Raw genomic sequence first — 21092 nt, 5'->3', positions numbered from 1 at the left:
AGTGTCTGGCCTCCCAAAATGTGTCTTGAAGAATGAAAAGCTGAGCACCTCTGTGAACAGCATTTTGATCTGAGGTCAGTGATATTGTTTGTATCTACAGTGTGATAGAAAGAAGTGTCTCAGAATTTTCCCATTTTCTCCATAACCACAGCCTTCCTAAGTGAAACCTTTGCACAAACAAATCCACATGGCCTGTTTGGCTCCACTCTTTAATTGCATTGTATCAGCAGAGGATGTAGATCCTACTTGTTGGCAGTGTTAGTTTTCTGAAGAAATCCACTGTATTGGGTGTCTGAACTTGTCAGGATATTCTGCCCACCATTTCCATCCAATTTTCAGAAAAATCCAAAATATTTGAACAAGTCTGAGGGACTAAAGATTATGTGGATTATAATATATGGATCTTTCCTTGATATGTTGCAGGAAGTCCATTACATTAATGCTTCTAATTAACTGCAAAGCAGCAATGGGGAAATGGGGGGGAGGGAAGATAATGTCTATTATGTTTCTATAGGTCAAGTTTTAAATGAGATAGATACAATTTATTATGAAAATTGATTAATTCCATTACACATTTGCTACATTTTCATATTTTAATGGAAGCATTTGTAACTTCAGCAAAAAATATGGGTTTGTGAGAGTACAACATGGATTTAGCTGCTATTTCTCATTCCAGAATCTTAAGTTTAAAAGAAGCCTATACTAGAGAGGAAAGAATATAGTCACGTGCTAGGCATTTTACCTTTGAAAGCAAAAATTCGTTCAGTCCAGTTTAATCTCATTCTCCAATGAGCAAATCCCCAAAAATTAGGGAAGTAAAAGTATAGATTTCATTGGGGGTTTGTTTTCGGTTACTTAAAAGATACGAGCTTGGATGTGCCACTACTCTGAGAACTTTGCCTGAGTCAAATCTGAGTTCTGGTTTATTCTCTGGGGCAGTGGGATTACAGCTCTCAAACCTCCCAGCCGAGGCCTGAAGCAACTTCACAGGTAACGGACCAGTCCCTGCTTGCTACGGTCCTTTCTAGGCAGTAAAAAGTGTGGCTTGCCTCCCTGATTGATTCCTATTATTTTTATTTTGGACATTTTGTACAGGGATAAATGAAGAGACAGAGCAGCCACATGTGTAGTTGGAGGTGTCCTGGTGATTACAGGCACCGTCACAAATTGAACAGAGTGCTGCTGAGTCCCGATGCTCCTTTCTCATTACTGAGGTGCTGCCATTCCTCTGCTTTTTCAGAAACTCTGCTCCAAATGCTCAGCTTTCCCTCTCCCTCCTTGAAAACCTGCTAATTCCTTAACTGAGGTTCTCCCTCTCTCCTCTTCCAGCATAGATGAGCACATCTGGTTACATCTATAATCCAGCTGTTGGCCTTACTGATGTGCCAACTAATAATGAAACCTAAATTTGTTAAAGCAAAAGGCTTTACAAGTTCATTTTCTTGGCACATAAAGAGGCTGTTTTGGTTTACTCTGCTGACAGCAGACCCCCAAATGTTTATAGGGTTAAGATTTATCTTTGTTTTCTGCAATACTAAACCTCCCGTTTAAATCTGACACGTTTTCCCAATGATTTCAGGACCCGACCTTGACATCCTGGGGTGTGTAAGCCCTCCAGAGCAAATCCCTCCATCCGACTGGCTGGGCTGCGATGCGGCTGACGCGGTTCCCGTCCTGAGCGAAGTCTGTCACCGCTGTCACCATCAGTGTGGCCGCCGCACAGCGGCTTCCCGAGCAGGGCAGCTCCACCCGGCACGCCGAAAGGGCGATGTTTGAGAGCCCTGGGAACTGGCTGTCTAAAACGAACACAAAGACCGAGTCTGACAAGAGTTATCCCAACAGTTGCCTGTACCCTGTTTACCATCCAACGCAAATATTTCACATTCCAGGACACACATTCCTTGAAACCAGATGGGGTTTGCATGAAGACATTTGTGACTGACTCAATCTGGCATTTCTCTGCACATTTTACTGTGGGTTTTTTTTTCCCCTGCTGTAGACAGTTTGCTAAGACTCAGTGGTGCTTTTCTTTCCACAAGTGCTAATCTTTCTGGAATGACAGTCTTATCTTTATGGGTCCATGCCCAGGGAATGAAGAAAAGTAGTTCTCATGACAAAGAAAGAGATGAGTCTGTGTTTCTGGAAAACATTTATCTTTCACTACCTTTATTATAAGCTGGAGTTAGTTAATATATAAAAAAAAACCAAAACAACTCAGAACAGAATTCTTGATCTGGAAAGGGAAGGTTCTTGAGTCAGTTTTTCGTGAACTTTGGATCCATGACAGGAAGGCAAATGCAGCAGGTTTGTATTTGTATTTTAGCTAGGTTACAATGCTTTACTTTCCAACCTGTAAAGTGATGGCAGTTTCATTTCTATCTCTCGGAGTCACTATGAGGATAAATTCACTGAAAGGATGTGGAAAAGTAATAAGCTATGGTGGAAGTGGCTATGTAAGTATCTGTGATGGGTGGTGATAAAATCAATATGGCAATGACAACCTGAGTCATTCATTCAGCTCTGCCTCTGCACATCATATCTTTCCTAAAGGGACCTCTTCTAGGCTCAGTACTAGTGGTGTCCACTTCTCTCGTTTGTGCTAAGTATTTAGTTTTCTGTCCCAGAACAACAATTATCATCTGAAAAGAACACAGTTCTGGAAATGGCGTAAATTGAATTAATCTAATATGAAAATATCAAATTTTCATTTCATTTTTCCCATTTGTAAAATTGCTTAATAATTTATAGGAGATGACATTCAAGTACTTGAAGATAGTATTTCTACCATGATCAAATTTTCGTCGTGGAAAAGACTTATAAAATAGAATATAAATTAACCCTGCAGAGTTCTATAGGAACTGAACTAAAAACCTACAAATATTAATAGCATATTATCTCTCCTTCTGAATCCTTAAAGGCTGCCTCACATCTTATAGAAAAGTCCTGGCTCATTTTCAAGGTTCTTGATTCAATTAAATTGGAGGTTTCCATGAGGAATAGTTATTGCCATCACAGCCCCACGAGCTGTGCTCGCAACCCAGAACAAAAGTTTAGAATCAAAGAAAATCATCTTGTCAAAACAGTAATGATAAACTTAACAGAAGCCGAACTCCAGTGGCTCTGCTGTGCCTTGGCATTCATTATGATATTGTCTGAACTTAGAGAGATATTTCTGTGCTTGTAATTAGCTTTCTTATCACTTATTCCCTACATAATTAGCACAACAGTGTTGTTCTATGGATTCAGTCAGACAAGGAGCTTGTCAGTTAATGTATTCAGTCTAAACGAATCTCAGCTATTTTTTTTTTGAATTTTCAATTTATAACGCTGTGGCCAACATTATGTTTTTCAGAAGCCCGCAGTGTTCCTTCAGATAAACTAACAGACCCTACAGACAATAAAAGCACAAACCAGACGTGCAAACACCCAGCAGCAGATACTCAAGTGTATGTAGATATCTCTCAATTGATCACAAACAGCCCAAGTGTCATCCAAAAAAATAGCCCCAGGATGGAGCAGTCAAGGGCTAGAGCTGGTTAGTAGTTTATGCTGCAGAAATGAGCTGATTAAAACTAACGGGAATTTTCCACTTTGGTGACAAGTTCCTTCAAAGATTAGTTAATTGGTTGAGTTGTGCTTCCATCCCGGGACCTCTTGGCACCAACACATCGAGCCCATTGACAGCCTGAAAAAAAAGCTGCTGCTGGAAATCTTGCCTTCCCTCTTTCTCCCAGTCAAATGCACATTTGGGGGCTGGAGAAGACCCTGGCCAAGGGGTCAGCCTGGGTCTGATCTGTGGAACCCAGCCTCCCGCACTGGGATCTCCTGGTCCACGCATTGATAGTCACTGAGATTTTGACAGGCTTTATTGATGCCCGAGAAAACGTAAGATGAAAAAAAAAAACCTTAATGGCTTATGTGACCAGTTCTTATTTGATCTTCATAAGCGATAGGTGTCTGTCGCTTGGAGGCTGTGGGGACATCCCACCACACACCAGCTCACATTCTGAGCTACCTTGATATCTAAAGAAATCTCTTCCCGTGAGCTCAGCGGCTGTTTGCCTGATGGACCAGGAGGGACTCCAAGCCCAGAGCGATAGGTAGAACACAGCAGCACCGAGCCGTGGAGAAATGCAAAGTACACCATGAGCGGGACCAACACAGCTGCTGGAACCATAAGGTACCGTTCAGTTTAAGATCATTGTGTTACGATACCATTTGAATTATTTTTTCTTCTGTCTAAGCACATAGCTGAGGATGAGGAGAGAAAGGAGAGGGGTTTAGAAAGGGAGAAATAGCAGGAATTAACTGGGTTTTGCCAATTTTTTGGGGTTTTTTTTAACTCGCTTTTTGTGGATAGAGAAACTTTGGTTGTAATCCTATTTCTAAATATTTTTCTCAATGAGTCACTTATGGAAGATAAATAAATGTCTTGTTAGAAAAAGGGTTGGGTGTTTCATTTAGCACACATAGAAAGTAAATATATATTTATGTTCCCCTTGGTTAGGCACAATATTCCACCAGATTAACCTGAAGGAACCATTTACTGATTAAAAGGACAAGAATTTTCCAAGTGACGTTGTCAATGTTTTCAAGTAAAACTTACTTCTAGAAAAAGCAGAATATATAAGCATAGGAATGATTCTTTCTCTTCTACATTAAGTTAGACAAAAGCTGTAAGCCAGCAAAAGAAAGAAAAAAGGCTTCAGAACACATCTAGTGAATAATAAATCTGCAGGTGAGCTTCTTATTGATAATGAAATTATTCTAGCTAAGACCATTGCTTCTTCAAAAACTTAAAATAGAACTTTATACTCCTGGAATTTAAAATAACTTCTTCTATTCATAGTTATTTCATCCATAAGTCCCAATGGATGACCATTCAGGCTATTTCCAGTCAGATTTTTTTTTTCTCAAAAACCTGAATGATATTATCATCTTATTTTATTTTGCAAACAAATATATGGCCTAGTTTGTTGATTTTATGGCTTCTGCCCTTTGTTGGTATTTAAGTTGTATAATTTCTCTTGGAATTCTTTGTAACATAACTACATGAAAAAATAATCACATTGATTCGATGCCGATACACAAAACTCTTACCCAAATCCTCAGTACTTAGCTGTAAAGTAATTTTACAGGACTCATCGTGCCCAGGACAGACAATGGGTACAGTACTCAGAATGGTCAAAACATACTCTGTGCCATCCTCTGCAATTTGTAACGATTCTGGTACAAACTGGAAATAAGAAAATAATTTTAGATCATTTTGACAGATTAATTAGGCAATACTGATATTTATGAGCTGTTGAAGTCTTTTAATCAATTATGAAAAGACATAATTGCTTGTAAAATAACAATAATCTTCATAATAATCCTCATAGAAATAATAATCTTCAGAATAATGTTCTTCAACTTTCCAAAGGTAAAATTGTTGTTAAAATCACATTCTTGCTAATTAAGAAAATGTTTGCAGTTGTCATAAACAGTGTCTAATTGCTTCCTATCTCCTAATCTCAAAAAAGGCTTTCATTGAGTCTGAAAATAGCGTGATACCATATAATTTAATCATTTTTTAAATCCCTGGTTAAAAGGAGCTCCTATTCAATGCACTAAGAGAAACACCAGCAATATTCATGGCCTGAAGTACGGCATTGCCGTTGTGTTTGTGGACTCTGTGTTTGTATTCTGCCCCAGGTGCAAAGTAAGTGCAATTTTCACCCAGTTGCCCTTCCCTGCCATAGGAGGAACAGTGATTTCTCTGTATATAATAAATTAAGATCTTGGGTGGCTCAGGTTGTGCTGCTTCTGTGTATCTGTTCTCCTGGGGCCAGATCAGAAACAGCACTCAGAGCCACTCAGAGATGGGAATTTCCCTTCCCTGGGAAATTCCTGACATTTCTTAAAAATATGAAACTGTTCTTCAAACATCACACAGAATGGGCTGCCAGATTTTTCAAACACCATTCATGGAGGCATAAAGCTCAGATACTCAGAAGATCTCAAATTCTCCTGGACCGCCAGACTACAGTCTTATCCTAGAGTGGAATTAGACCTGGTTTTTGCACTCAACATGAATTTATCTTCAACCATTTGGTTTTTGTAGTGCCTAACCATATGAATATGATGGATAAAAATTAGTTTTTGTCTTAATTTACTTCTGCTTTAGTTCCAACAAAATTCTACATCCTTGTCCTTGTAGGTGTGTGTTCGTTGTACATAACCACCAGAGTACTCTGGGCTGTATTTACATTAGTGTACATTAGTGTCAACACCATCCTGATGATGCTGATGGGTGCTATAGGGCATTTTACAATCTGACTGAAAGCCACGTAATTTATTAGGACATTTTCTCAAAGTGAACATAGAAGCAGCACTGGTTGTGATGATCAAGGCTTGTATTTCTGCATCTTGTTTTTCAGAGCAGGTCACATAATGTATAAATATTCCCTGGGGGATACATTGGACAATCGGGGACATCAGCGTTACCTTAATCCCAGCATAGAAACCTTTGCTCTCTTCAGGCAATGACTGTGGCTCAGGAACGTCCCTGGAAAAGGCAGTGACAGTGCAAAAGACCTGTAAGAAATAAACAGCGTATGCTGTAGCTTTTCCTGAAGGAAAATAATTATGCATCTTCCTGTTGATCTTGGTTCTTGAGGTTTTTCTTTTTTTTCTACCATTGAAGCAGATTTTTTGGGGCTTCGGCATTAAAAATATTTGTGCATAAATCTTGAGATTTGGAAGAATTTTTGATGCATTTAATAAGCTGAGAACATGGCTTCTGTCTCAACAGTTAATAACACTGAATGCTTACAGTGTGTTTTCTTCTGGTGTTTTTCAACACATCGGTTAGCGATATTAACTCGTTTTATTTAGGGAAAATTACATTGTTCATAGACATTACTGCCAGGAGTATGACATTAGCCCCTGGGATCCCAGAGTTCAGCCTGGCCACTGGATCAAATATCCTCTCTCTGTACCATGTTTGTAAGCAGGTTGTTTTCTTTAAATTAGTTTGACAGTCATCCAGTCTCAGCAATATAAGAAGCTCCTTTTTTTTTTCCTTATTGCATTATAAAAGATGATGCCTACAGGGCTTATACTGTTATATATATCTATCTATATATGTATATATATAAAATAAATATTCCTTCAAACTAAAAAACTCCACCAAACACAATGTACCAGGCTACTGATGTTTTATTCCTAGCACAGTCACGCAACCTTTATCTCTGCTGAGCCCCGCGCACCATCTGCCATCTTAATGTTTCATTGGTTTCAGAAAACCCAAACTGCTAACATCATTTCTAGGATCATAAGATTAAACTACAGAAATTTTCCTTAAAGCAAATGACAATAGCCTCTGAAACTGTACTTCTGGATTATTTTTTTCCGGTCTCTTCTCGGAAGCAGAGTAACAGATTGTGACACACTAAATCAATTCCAAATAGTCAGATGGCATATTTAGAGCTGCTGCCTTTTTTGAGCCTCACGTAACCCGTGAGAAGGAATTGGACCGATCCAGTTTATTTTTTGTTGCGATAAACTCTTTTGGATGGATTTTCCAGCATCACTCACTGGCCTTGCTGATCTTGGTAGCTCTCACATGCCGGCTCAAGCACAACCATCATGATCAGTAGCAGCAAAACAGGCTCAAAACCAGGATATTCCCATGTTTACAGAATCACAGAATGTCAGGGGTTGGAAGGGACCTTGAAAGCTCATCCAGTCCAATCCCCCCATGGAGCAGGAACACCCAGATGAGGTTACACAGGAAGGTGTCCAGGCGGGTTGGAATGTCTGCAGAGAAGGAGACTCCACAACCCCCCTGGGCAGCCTGGGCCAGGCTCTGTCACCCTCACTGAGAAGAAGTTTCTTCTCAAATTTAAGTGGAGCCTTTTGTGTTCCAGTTTGAACCCATTACTCCTTGTCCTATCGTTGGTTGTCACCCAGAAGAGCCTGGCTCCATCCTCCTGACACTCACCCTTTATATATCTGTAAACATGAATGAGTCACCCCTCAGTCTCCTCTTGTCCAGCTCCAGAGCCCCAGCTCCCTCAGCCTTTCCTCACACGGGAGATGCTCCACTCCCGTCAGCATCTTTGTTGCCCTTTGTTGTTTGTATGGGCATGAGTTGCATAGCACATTGGAATATTTCTTTTACCATTCTAAAAATCTCTCTTCATTACCATCAAGTCATGAGTTTTTTCAAAACTGAAGACTCCTCCTAACTCATTTGTGCAGAACAAAAAAGCCCCACCAGCAAAACAGCATCATTTGTACGGCTGTGGGAAAACTCAAGTTTTCTGTGCTCTTCAGGTGGATCATTTCCAGCTCAGCTCAGTCCCAGATTTACGGCCCTTGTGGGCCATTTTTACCTTCCTAAAACTTCTCATCCTTTTGCTGCCAGCTCCAGCCAGTTTGGCCCAGTGAAAATAGTGTTATTTGTTACGTTAACTGGATGGAAGCCATGAGGTTGTACTGGATGTACTAGGGGAAAAAAAGACACATGCCTCGCAGAGATACTTTACAGTTAAAATTTCCTTCAGATATCTCCTAGTTAGCCAGTTTGCCTCAGAAGGAGAACAAGCCGGTGTCTCCTCCAGGTAATAAGCCCCTGTTATCGCTTGATATTTATTATCTGCAAGCACTCCCTAAAGGCTCCTGTTCAGCTTACGGAGTTTTCAAAAAAGTTCTTCTGCGGGGAAGGCAGAACACGAGTGTTGATCTTCCTCCTGCTGCTTCCCCTGCAGCTGCCACCGGGAGAGGCTGCAAAATCGGGATCTGACGAGGCGGTGACAACAAAGCAAGAGTTCAGATAACGCGTATTCCCCTTAGTGAAAACAAAACGCTCAAACCTGAGCCACAAAACCAATCCCTTTGCAGAGCACATTGAGCAAACCCAATGCACCTGCATTGCAGATATTATATTTACCCTTGCCGGGCTGTTTGCAATTCTGGCTTCAAAGCATTTTACCAAAATATATTCCCAGGGAGACTTCCCTCTGAGCACAGCATGTGGAGCGTTCCTGCCCAGGAGGAGCTGTAATGAGAGGCAGCAGGAGCACCGGCGCCGGCAGAGGCATCTCCTGGTGATCTTCCCCTAAGTGACATCCTGGGAAATGTCAGAACGCAGCCTCATTCCCTGCGAGCATTGTATTTTCTCACATATATATTTCAGAGCTATATTTTATTGATAAAGCACTGAACGCTAAAATCAAAAATTATTCTTTAGCGATACACCGGGATATTCTTAGACTATCAGTCCATTCTGGTTCTGTCTTTGGCACTTTTGGAGATGAGCACAAACTTTGCAAATTTGAAAAGTACGGACAGCCGTCATCAGTTACATTTTATTTCTGTCTTTTATATCACTCCTCCCCTTGTAGTGTCTTTACTTTGTTAGGTGCACACTTCACTTCACAATCAGCAGATATGTTCATCGGCTACTGAGCTACAGGTTGACAGTTTGTCATATAATTATTATGATAGTCACTCTGAGGAGGGTTTTTTTTTGCCTTCAGCTAAATACTGCCTCTTTTTCTCCAGTTCGGTAATCAACTTTTTCTTTCTCTTCTCTCTCCCCCCGCCATCTCAGGATGCAGCCCTTTTAAAGCACAGAGATAAAAGCATCACTGACAGCAGTATGCTGATGGCTGTGACAGGTTAGGCAGTATTTTTCCACAAACTCATCGTATCTGTTAAAAAAATCAAATTATATTTTTTAATCATCCCTTCTAAAGGGGCAGAAATGTAAGGGTGCCCTCGGACAGGATGACTGCATTGCTTCTGGCTGTGGGCTGATCCCTTCCCCCTGTGCGCTCGCAGATCATCCCATAGGGTGGAAAACTACTTCTAGGCACAAAATTCTGATAGAAAAAGGTGCTGGTAGCTAAGAAGTTACTTCTTCCCCGTGTGTTGGAGATTTCCACCCTTAAGTGGACTCATTTAGGTTCCTTCCCACTTTGCTGTGAACCCCGTGAACAGCACATTTAGCTAAAAGTAATTAATTTGGTGGGCGTCGGGTAGCTCTGGCAGACAATTTGGGAGGGTATTTCAATCCTAGGACCTGTCACAATCTCTGGCAAATTTCCCTCTAACAACTTGCACATCAAAATACTGTGTTTTTTTCAGAGCTCTCAGAACCCAGAGCTCACCCAAATCAGTTGTTTGTACTCATTTCAAACATAAAACCACCTCCAGTTTCACCCTTTTCCCTGCCCCTAATTACTGCTGAATGTAGCGCGGGGATCATCTGTGGCAGCTTGAGCATGTAGTGAGAGACACGAGGCCAAGGGCAGAGACGGAAAAGCTCAAAGAAATTCCTATTCACGTTTGTTGGCATCTTCAAAGGCGGCGAGCGCAGAGGTGGGGGCACGGAGGGGGATGCTGGCTGGTACATCAGCACGGCCGTGCCTCCAGTTTCATCAGCCCCTCCTGGCTCTGCCCAGATAAGGGGTTGGGTTCCCAAAGGCAAAACAGGAGATGCTTGTTTAGTGATCAAAACCCATCCCTGCTCATCACTCAGGTACCCCTGAAGGCTCTTAGATTTGCTAGATAATTTCAGGAGCTCTCAGAAGGGCCAACCTCAGATGGATGCTTCTCAAGGCACTGGCAGAAATGGTGCTGTTGCTGATCTCAACAGTGTCCCAGGGGAGAACGTCCTCAAAATAAGGAGGTTTGGGTCTTCCCGTTTGGGTGAAAACTCACGTGTTTCACCTAAATAGTCACCAGTGAATATATGCAAATGGACATGCTGGTCTCTGCTTCCTCTCCTAGTGCAGCCTGTGCCGTGGGGCTGAGCTGCTCCCTTCGGACATGCTGGGAGGACCGTTCCCATCTCTCCAGCAAGGACTTGAGCTGTATTGTAGTGTCAGAGCCCCCACAGTGACAACAGCAATGGTTTAAAGTTGAAATACTTACTTTACTGGTAGTGATCTTTCAAAGACCACATACAGCCAGGTGCATTTGAGTAGCACTTGAAGGTCTGGATTAAAAGTTAGGATGGAGGCGCTTTCCTGACCTGGACATCCAACTGCCTGCGGGCCGTGGGGACTCAGGAATGCTGCTCTGATCAGCAGTTTGTGTGGGAAGCTCCCATCTCAACATGAGGTACCATCTAGAGGTCCCTACTTCTTCCCATTTGCTGGGCAGGGCAGTCTGTGTGCTGTTCTCAAGGTGGAGGTGCCTGAGCTGTGGGTGATGAATTCTATTAACACTGGGATTGGATCTGCCCTCTTAGCTCTATCACCCATGTCAGAAGGCAGGCTGGGGCCGCAATCAATGGCGCCAGGTGAAAGGGGGCCCGGCGATGGCTGTCAGGGCCTCCGAGCTGCCATCCTCTGCTCTATTAAACACTAATGGGCCGGGGTTAGAGAAGCTTCAAGGAGTCACTCGGCTGGGAGCTGGGGAGGGAGTTTTGTTTTACAGCCTTGGTGAAAAGAGCAAAGGATGAGCAGAGCCGAAGGATGGCATTTCTAGGGAAGCCAAGGAAAAAAAGTAGTTCTCATTAGCCTGAAGAAATGATGTGGCTGTAGGTATTTGCAGAGAGGGGTAGGCACAGAGTCTCTGGAAAGGCTTTCCAGAAGGGTCAGCAGGAAGGGGAAAGTAGGGAGAGTCTGACTTTGAGTTAGTTAGTAAACTAGACCTTAGAGGTTCTGTGGTGCAGCAGTGTGACCTGGCACTGCGGGTGTCCAGCTCCGGTCACTCTGCTACACACCATCTATAAAGAAATCAGCCCTTTCCCATTGCCAAATGGGCAAACAGCCTGTGGAGGTTGACTGTGGGTCATTCATCGACTAAGGAAGGAAATTTTCCCAGGATAGGAGTGAGGTGTCTCATCAGCTGCAGAGTTTTCTCATCATCTCTCTGACCCTTTCAGGTTTAGAATCTCTGTTCAAGTCTACCCAGAGCTCTGTTTCTGCAGGGATGCTCCTCATTTCCTACCTAAAGGTTTAGAGAGAAATTATAAACTCAGGTGTGATCTACAAATAGGCAGGTCTTCCTGTTGTTGACTTTGTAAAGTCCAGTGGTTGGGATGGGACTAGTATTTAAGCAGGGGGAATTTTCATTCATCTTCTCTTATGAGTGAAAATGAGTTATTTGTATATATAGAGGCACTAAATTACATGTTCTTTTTTTGGCTGAGGTCTATTCTTCTGCTGTTGCAGAGTGCCATGCAGAGCAGCCGCTTGTAGGACGCAGCTCAGAAAGGCAAGGCTTTACTTAAACGCGCATCATAGTTTATATAGGGTGACAATTACTCCTCGCTGTATGAACTTTTGGATTGCTGTGCTGAGCAAATCTGCACGGTTTTCTTCTAAACACCTTCCTTTCTTAGCATAACTCATTACTCACAGTGTGCCACTATAATTTATAGATGTCTTTGCCTCAAGGAATGAAATGACCTCTGTCACTATCACATAAATAAGGCGTAGGAATGCCAGGATTTTCATATTAGATGGAGTAGGCTACTTTCAGCATTTATATAGAAATTGTGCTATGTTACAGATTTATTTAAGGCTGCCATAGTTTCATGAACATTATGCTGCCAACATTACTGTCTGAAATAACAAAATTGGAGCCCAAACATGGGGAAGAAAAGCACATGTGGTGGCTATTAAAAAATAACTGGTTGTTTAGTCAATACAAGTTCAGAACTGTTGGCCAGTAAATCTCAACTCTTCTCAACTGCATATTAGAATATATCAATAGATATTCAATTATGTGACTAACCTATTACCTGCAGACTTTCTGACAGATAAAAAATAGTATAGATAAATTAAAAGAGAAGAAGCTGATTTCAGGCTATAAAAGCACTGAGGCCAAGTTCAGGGGCTATGTGCAGGCAGGCAAAGAGTAGGTCCAACACAAGCAAGCAGTTTTCAAAATGCTGCAAATTCTTCATCTGAAGAGGACAAATTCTGCTCTGAATGCCCCCCGGACGCCCTGGGGATGTTACTGCTGGTCTGTGCATGGAGAAGGGGAAGGAGACCTGGAAAGTGCCCCCAATTCATTGTCTGTCCTTTTGTGACACTTACAGGGTAGCAAACACAGCAAAATGCTTTTTTTTTTAATCTTTATTAAGTAAAACTTAATTCTCAGTTAGAGCTGAGGATTCATTGCTTGGTTATCACCAGTGATGATTTATGGATAATTATAATTAGTCAAATAGGCCATGAAGACCTTTAAAAAAATCTCACAAGGAAGAGGATATTTTAGTCTCACTAAGCCCACTAAATTAAACATGTAGTTTCAGCAGAGGACAAAGAAGGGCTTACTGAAAACTTAAGATAATAAAAATGGTCTTATAAAGATTTGGTGATGCTACTAGTTAACAGAACTATATTTCCTCGGAATCCCTTAGGATTGTTAGAACTAGATTTAAAGTGATTGCAAGTGAAATTATTTTGGTGAAAATATCTCTTCATAACATAAACCTGTCTTAAACTGGCAGAATTGTCTTCCTCATGTAACAATATAAGTGAGGGCAGCATCAGTCAGATTCTGAACTCAGAAGGCATAATTACGAGGAGAAATGAGAAAAAGCTGTCTAGATTGTGCTACTGTTATAAATGACTCATCCTTTCAAGAGCTGGAAAAGGCTTATTCACATTTCTTAAATATCTTAAATATCTCAAAGAAGAGCTGCAAAATGCCAGGACTATTTCCAGCCTACTTTTAACACAAGGCTATTATCCCTGTTTATTCTTTCAGATCGCTGTAGCATCACTAATGGCTCTCTGCCTGTAGAAGTTATGAACCTAATTTAACTTTAAAAGTCTTGTTCCTGTACCATGAAAGTCCAGGAATTCATACACAAGTCAATTTTTTCACATCTTGTATTGGCTTCTGTTTTGTTGTTGTTGTTGAAACTAGATCTGTACTGCTATGTAAGCCATCAAATATACTTCTTAAAGATTGTTTTGTAATGAACTCTATCTTTCAGTATGCTATTGAACCAAGAATTTGGAATCAGAGAGGCAGAGCACCATGAAAAAGACAATAAAATAAACCTCCCTCTGTTTCAAAATGTACCGTCTTTCCTTTCTGTGAAAAGATGTTATTGTGTCTCCGGTCCATGAGTATGAAAATGAGTGAGCACACACAGCTGTGCCTGCCTCTGCCGCAAATTCTCACTTCTGCAAGATACAAAAATACTGAGCAAAAATTGGCTCAGGCACAAGTATCACAGTATCACAGTATCACAGTATGTTTGGGATTGGAAGGGACCTCAAAAGATCATCTAGTCCAATGCCCCTGCTGGAGCAGGAACGCCTAGGTGAGGTCGCACAGGAACATGTCCAGGTGGGTTTTGAATGTCTCCAGAGAAGGAGACTCCACAACCTCCCTGGGCAGCCTGGGCCAGGCTCTGCCACCCTCACTGAGAAGTTCTTTCTCAAATTTAAGCGGAACCTCTTGTGTTCCAGCTTGATCCCATTACCCCTTGTCCTAACATTGTTTGCCACCGAGAAGAGCCTGGCTTCATCCTCATGGCACTCACCCTTTATATATTTATAAACATTAATAAGGTCCCCCCTTAGCCTCCTCTTCTCCAAACTAAAGAGACCCAGCTCCCTCAGCCTTTCTTCATAAGGGAGGTGCTCCACTCCCTTAACCATCTTCGTTGCCCTGCGCTGGACCCTCTCATACCCTACTACTCATACCAACTTCATGGCATTCAAGCTGTAATGTAAGTGCAAATATTCAAGTTGCCTTTAGAAAATAGTAAGATGGATAGCTTCTGTGAACTCGCTGCAATTCAAAGAAATGTTACAGATCCTGAAGCTGCTAAATGCTATTTAATAATCCTGTTGCAAAACAGTTTCAGTATTGTTTTTCTGCAGTAGTTGTAAGTATAATGAGTGAGAAACACTACTAATGAAAACACAACAAAGACGTAAGGAAAGGGGTTGATCCCCCTTAGTGTTTGACCTTTTTTGCGGAAGGCGGGGTGGCATTACCGTGTCTCCCAGTCTGAGGTTCACACCGTTCATCTCCACGTAGGAAAACGACTGCAGCGTGGTGTCACGCTGAATCTGCTCCTTCTTGCCAGCAGGGGATAGACGTGACCAGAGCACCACGTACCACGGCGGGGGCCTGGAGGAGGGACGGCGGTAACTGCACTTGAGCTGGACACGACCTTGCACAAGCTCTGGACTTATCACCGGTTGCAAAGCCAGGCTTGTGAGTTTTTCTGGAAGGAAGAAACAAAAGAGTGTAGCACAAAATGTTATTGTAATATTACAGTTGTTCACTCAACAAGAATATTTCGATATTACTAGACATGGGAGGAGCAAGACATTTTATATTCTTGCGGTTTGATTATTGGCTATGTAAGCAAGATGTATTTAATATTAAATACAAAAGTTGTTAAGTGTGTGCAGATTACTGACTGCCCACTGTTGTTATATTTGACCTGGGTTTTTTGTGTTTGGGTTTTATGGTTTTTTTTCAGTATGAGAAATGTTATTGAAATGAAGCATTCAGATTAATACAAATTAATTACTCTGGCAAAAGCCATTAGCTTTGCATTCCCCTGAAGCACAGCCTTTTGATCCAAGTTTTGCAATAAGTAGAGAAGAGATACCAGAAATAATTATGTTGCAGAGGTAAACAGACTCCCAGAGAGCATCCAGCCCATACTGCCATGCTCTGAAGATCCTTTCCAGGCTGTTCTGGGACATTCTTAGGCTGAATTTGCTCAATATATTCTCTTTCAGCCCAGAGTAATGCCACTGCTCTAAAAATACCGCTTGCTTTCTATAGGCTTCAGACTTTTATTCCTATTAAATTCACCTAGAAAGTAGAAACAAAAAGATGTCTAAGACTTTAGGATGATGTTCTTTCATCTCTGGAGACCAGGACTCAAACAGAACATGAAGCTGGTTCCAGTGCTTTGAAAGGATAAACTAAGTAACTTTTTTGGAGGAGAGTAGAAAATATTGTGGAAACCCAAGAGAGTAAGGCATGAGGTTGTTATAGCAGAATGAAGAGCCAATATGTTAACATCTGTCCAGGGCAAATAACAAGAGGTAAGCAAAAGAAACAAGTTACTTAAAATATGAATAAGGGCCAGTTGTTTATGTCCTTCTCTTCTGTTTCTGAGGGAAACTGCCTCAAACTGTGCCTCGCATCGTGACTTTCTGCAGGAAATTATTCCAGAAGGACAAAGTTGGGTGATGAGCTCCGGGGAGGATGTGAGCAGAACTGCAAGCACGTACACCGCTTTTCCCAGCCGTGTCCTTTCTGCCAGGCTGTGAAGCTTTAAATTCATTTGGTTTTGCAGCTAAGAAGTGCTGAGCGGTGTCGTGTTCCTGAGCTGGGGGATCGACCCTGGCAAGAAGCCGTGATGGTGCCAGCTGGGCCCAGCTCTGGGGCTGTGTGGAGGCTCCTGTGGTGCAAAGATCATTGCTGGCTTAAGGACAGTGAGTTAACAACCCCCCGTAAAGAACCTCAGCTTTGGATGTTCTCCATCCAGTACATGATACCGCAAAAACACGCTACAGACAACAAGTCAAAGACTCGGGAGAGCTTGGACGTCACTGAAATGCGTAGGGAAGAGGTGAAAGCGTCAAGAGCAGCGGTAAGGAAAGGGCAGAAGGTCATTGGTTTGGGATAGATTGGAAGGGACAAATTGTATTTTATGAAAAAGGCGGCTGGATTTACATTATTAAACAGGAATGGATCAACAGAAAGGACAAAACTAATCGCCCAAAAGGTATTGGTAAAAAATTCTTCAAACAAAGGTAGTGGAAATCTTATAGCTCTTAAAAAAGCTGAGCTTAAACTGGAAAATTATTGTATTCACTTAAAAAGTCATTTCTGAGAAAGAATGATGGAAATTAAAGAGCACTTCCATTTATTTTAGTGGATATTTTTTATTTCAAACAATGAATTAATCTCACTTTCTTTGAGCCTTTTTTTCCTCTTTATTCCTCATGTGCGAATGTTGAAATATTGATAAAGATAAGAAAACAGATATCTCTTTAAAATTTACTTAAGCTTGATTTTTGCCTGATTGAAAGGTGACAACCCTAGTTTCTCAGTGTGTCATGTCTCTGTCCAAAAATGCTGATAGGAAAATATAAACGTAATTTTTCCTTTTGAGAAAGAACTCTTTTCTGACTAAATCTATATGCACCTGAACATGCTCCAAAGTTCAGAAGGTTTAACTGAGCGAGCAATTGCTTTCTGCTATTCCTTTGTTTCCTAGCTACCGAGCAGAGGTTAGATCTCTTGTAGTAGGCTGAAAATTATTTCTGACGAGAGTAATTATATAAATGTCATGGAAAAGATGTTATCAGATTGTTGGTTTGGTTTGTTGTTTTTTTTTCCCTTCCAGAGTTTCAGATTTATCTTTTTTGGGGGGGATGCTGGATTACTGAAGATAAGAACAGACCTTAGATACAGTATCCTGGACACGGTGCCTCAATAAGACTAAGATGCCCCCACTCACTGTGCAACTTCAAGCCAAAGTGGAGCCAAAAACAGAAGGAAAGGTTACATGTGAACTGTAACCAAGCAAAGAACACTTCAGTAACACACAACAGATTACATTTTGCTCTGGTAATAATAGCTGTTCCTCAGGAACACCTTGGAACACGACTGATTTATTTTCTACATGGTCTGCATCTTACTGGGAGCGATGCTTGACTCGCAAGGTCACCGAGATGTGCATTGCAATACCAGGACCTTTGAACACACAGTCTTATTGATAAATACTTTACCGATCCTCACCTTCCGCGCAGTAGCCCATGCATCCTTGAGTAGGCTGCAGGAGATACACAAAGAATTCGCCGCAGTTCCTGACGGTGATGGGTATCCGAAACAGGCAGCAGTCCTTGGTGCCCGCAAAGGAGACCTGCCAGGTCGCACAGGCTGTGAGCCGCTTGCTCTCCCCGGGAACCGGCAGGGATTCAGACTTCAGCGACAGCCACACCGGAGCTTGCGTCCCACATTTATTCATCTGGGGATGCACACAAAAGAAACCAATCACAGCAGACGTGGTAGGACTCCATGGAAAATCGTTAAAACACGAGACTTTCAATGTGGTGATCTCAGAGGATCAGGGAAAAGGCTGCGTAGTTGGGGATGAAAGTATTTGCTCAATTGAGAGAGTTGACATTACAAAGATAAAATTCTTAAAAAGCACAAGAACTGAATTCCAAAGTATTTTCCTGTATTCTTTTGCATGAAAAAGATGAAGGCATGTAAACAGGCTAGATCCCTTCCCTGAGAAGCACACCTGGACCCACATCAGCTGCCTGCTCCCACCTGTGCTTCATCTGTAGCAGAAGAAAGCAAAGGTTGACATGAGACTTGAGGACCACCCTGGAGCAGGACATCGCTGTGCTCAGAGCATCCTACACCAGCACCTTCCTCCAAAGCAGCTACAGCTTCGGTGTCCTTGTCCTAACAGCTTCTGCCCTGCCTGCCCAGCATGTACTGGACGTATCTTTGAGGCCTAAGCCTCTCCCTCATTCTTGAAGGTAAAAAACACACGCAGGATATATGAAACACATATGGAAAATATACATGATTTGATCAAATTTTCTAGAGTTTTTTGACCTTCAGGTTTCTGTGTGTTAACATCTCAGGTCTAAATTACCCTCTCTGCCTGCCCAGCTCTGACCAGAGGGACATGATTATCTGAAGCTGTCTTTAATTCACGTACCTCAGTGAGGAGATTATAACCTGAGCCTAAAAAAATATACAATTACAATGGTAACTCATTATTCTACGCTATTACCTATGGTTAGCCACTATGCAAAGCACACAGATATTTGAGCTAAAGTTTCAAAATTGTTATCAATTCCTGACAATAATTTACTCTCGGAATTCAGTCATATTGCACAGAGCATGACTGCTGTTGTTACTTCGCATTTCTTCAGCCAGCAATAGTGAACTATCTCTAATAGACCCACCCCAGGGACGCACTTCCTCCTGGTGCTGCATACATTTAGCTGTATATCACGTTGAAAATAAACCCCACCATTTTTTCCCATTGGCTCGGGTTTGCTGCTTCACTTTTTAAGATCAAACGTTGTTCGCGACAGCAGGGGGAAGCAGTGAAAGGATAAGTTTAAGAAGTCACGCGCCACTGCCCTCCTGTAGTTTGGATTTTACCTGAGAGCTCTACAAGCCAGAAAGGGGGGACAGGGGAACAGGGGGTGCACACCCTGTAAAAGTACTTGGAAAAAAAAATATAAAGCATATGGCATGACGTGGTTTATTTTCCATTTGGAGCTAGTTACTGTCAGGCTTCTAAAATCAAAGATTTCAGAGAGACACCATTAAAATTGTCCAAAGTCTGGGTTTTTTCCCCCAGAAATGCAGCAGCATCCGAGCAGAGGGGCTGGCCCTGCCATCCCATTGGGGTGCCCATGTCCCCATGTCCCTGCCGGAGGCACCAGAGCTGGCCCAGCGCAGCAGGTCCCCAGGGAGGGACAGCTTGCTGTTGTTGTGCTAGCGAATGAGAAGAGGGGATCAGCATGAAAATGGTTTTCCATGGAATTTTAAACGAATCCCTTCCTTTATGTAAAAGCAATGTTGTGTGTAACTTTTTAAGAGATCTGTTCTGTTTATTTATTTACAGCTCTAAGGGACATCGGTGATTTATAAGCTGTTCAAAATGCAGATGTCGGGAATTTGATGTATCTTGGTGAACTTCTGACCGCGAGAGTGAGATCGGATATGAAGTAACGTGTTTCCAAAGCACATTTATGAGCGTACACTTGTAATAACACAGAAGAGTGGAGGAAGCATCACCCAGAGAAGAAGCACTGTATGCAAAGGAAGGATGAGCACAGAGAGGGAGGCAGCAACTGGAGCTCAGCCATCTCTGCTTCAGATTCCTGCTGTCTTCTTGATGAGATACTCGCACCTTGAATTTCCTCTTACTCCATGTCACTGCTGACTTCAGTGCCTCTGCATGTGTGGGTAAAGATCGCTGGACTGAATAATCATTTTCAAATTACATTAAAATGCGGGTATTTGTGAGTGCACCTCGCTGGTGTTTTGAGCCCCACAAGCTGGGAAGAATTCGAGTAGGAAGGCGCAGAGCAGAAGAGCACTGGAGGCTGTTGCCACCATTTACTGACATTCAGTTGCTGAAAAGTGACCTTCGCTGCTTCGAGGTGACTCAGTCTCCTGCAAACACCTGCGTCACAAGGACTATTTGCACCCACGGCTGAACAAACTGAAAAAATGCTCTCAACATTTTCTGTAGAAGACGTTTTGCTGCTCAAAATGAGCTGTTGCATCCATTCACTTCTGCATTTACCAGTGTAACTGGCTCCAACACGTCAGCGATGCTCAGTTAGGAGTACGACACCCACACTGGCACGAGCGGTGCCTCAGTTTCCCTGGCTGCTGCCTGACCTTGGGTATATCAGTTACTCCTTGTGCGCCTCGCTTCATTGTCTCTAAACCAGAGGCTGGGGTGGCTGAGATGGTGATAGTATTTCCCTGCCTCACAGCAATGCTGAAAAGATAAATTAATTAGTGAGACACCCATCTATCTGCTATGCTGTGGGCCTTGTAGGTAAATAGACAGATGCCAGTGCATTCTGGATGTGAAAAAAAAAGACAAAATGCCATCCGTATGTAAAAGTGGGTCTGTATCCTGTTAACACATAGAGGAAAAAAAACAAAAAACTGAATTAAGAGGGCGATGATTTTCTCCCTCCTTGTATTTACCCTTATCACAAGTCTGTGGGACATTTCAGTGTTGGAGGAAGGACAGATTAGCACCACTGACTTCAGCCACCAGTGCTGTGTGCAGGCTCCCTGATAACCCCCCACTGTGATTTGCAGCACCATAGATTTGTTCTGGCGAATCCTTCACTGGAACTATTAGAGCAAAATACTTCATTATGTAATGTGTACAAATTACAAGCGATAATGAACCCTTCTGACTGACCTTGCACCCGGGGAAAGTCAGACTGTAAGAAAGTAAGGTGTTGTAACAAACTATGATACAGTACTACAGGCTGGTCAAGGAAAGATTTTTTATATAAATCAAGTATTTCTGTTTTCCAGGCAGCTCTATGACATACATGCATTTATTTTCTGCTTTGGGCTACATGCTG

The 21092-nt window shown here is 42.2% G+C and overlaps 1 protein-coding gene across 3 annotated transcripts in view; it reads right to left on the bottom strand.

The window, feature by feature from the left end:
- LOC106145853 (von Willebrand factor D and EGF domain-containing protein) overlaps positions 1–21092 on the bottom strand; it is a 192127-nt gene that overhangs the window by 124258 nt on the left and 46777 nt on the right. For all 3 annotated transcript variants that reach the window (XM_021296547.2, XM_065070320.1, XM_021296548.2), the window contains exons 3-7: positions 17740–17968; positions 14964–15196; positions 6487–6576; positions 5101–5236; positions 1588–1796 (exon numbers count right to left, since the gene is read on the bottom strand). In XM_021296547.2, the coding sequence (XP_021152222.2) occupies positions 1588–1796; positions 5101–5236; positions 6487–6576; positions 14964–15196; positions 17740–17968 (897 nt within the window). The remainder of the gene's footprint in view (positions 1–1587; positions 1797–5100; positions 5237–6486; positions 6577–14963; positions 15197–17739; positions 17969–21092) is intronic.

This window comes from Columba livia, chromosome 7, assembly GCF_036013475.1.
Source record: "Columba livia isolate bColLiv1 breed racing homer chromosome 7, bColLiv1.pat.W.v2, whole genome shotgun sequence".
Lineage (NCBI taxonomy): Eukaryota > Metazoa > Chordata > Aves > Columbiformes > Columbidae > Columba > Columba livia.
This window is presented reverse-complemented; position numbering and strand designations above follow the sequence as displayed.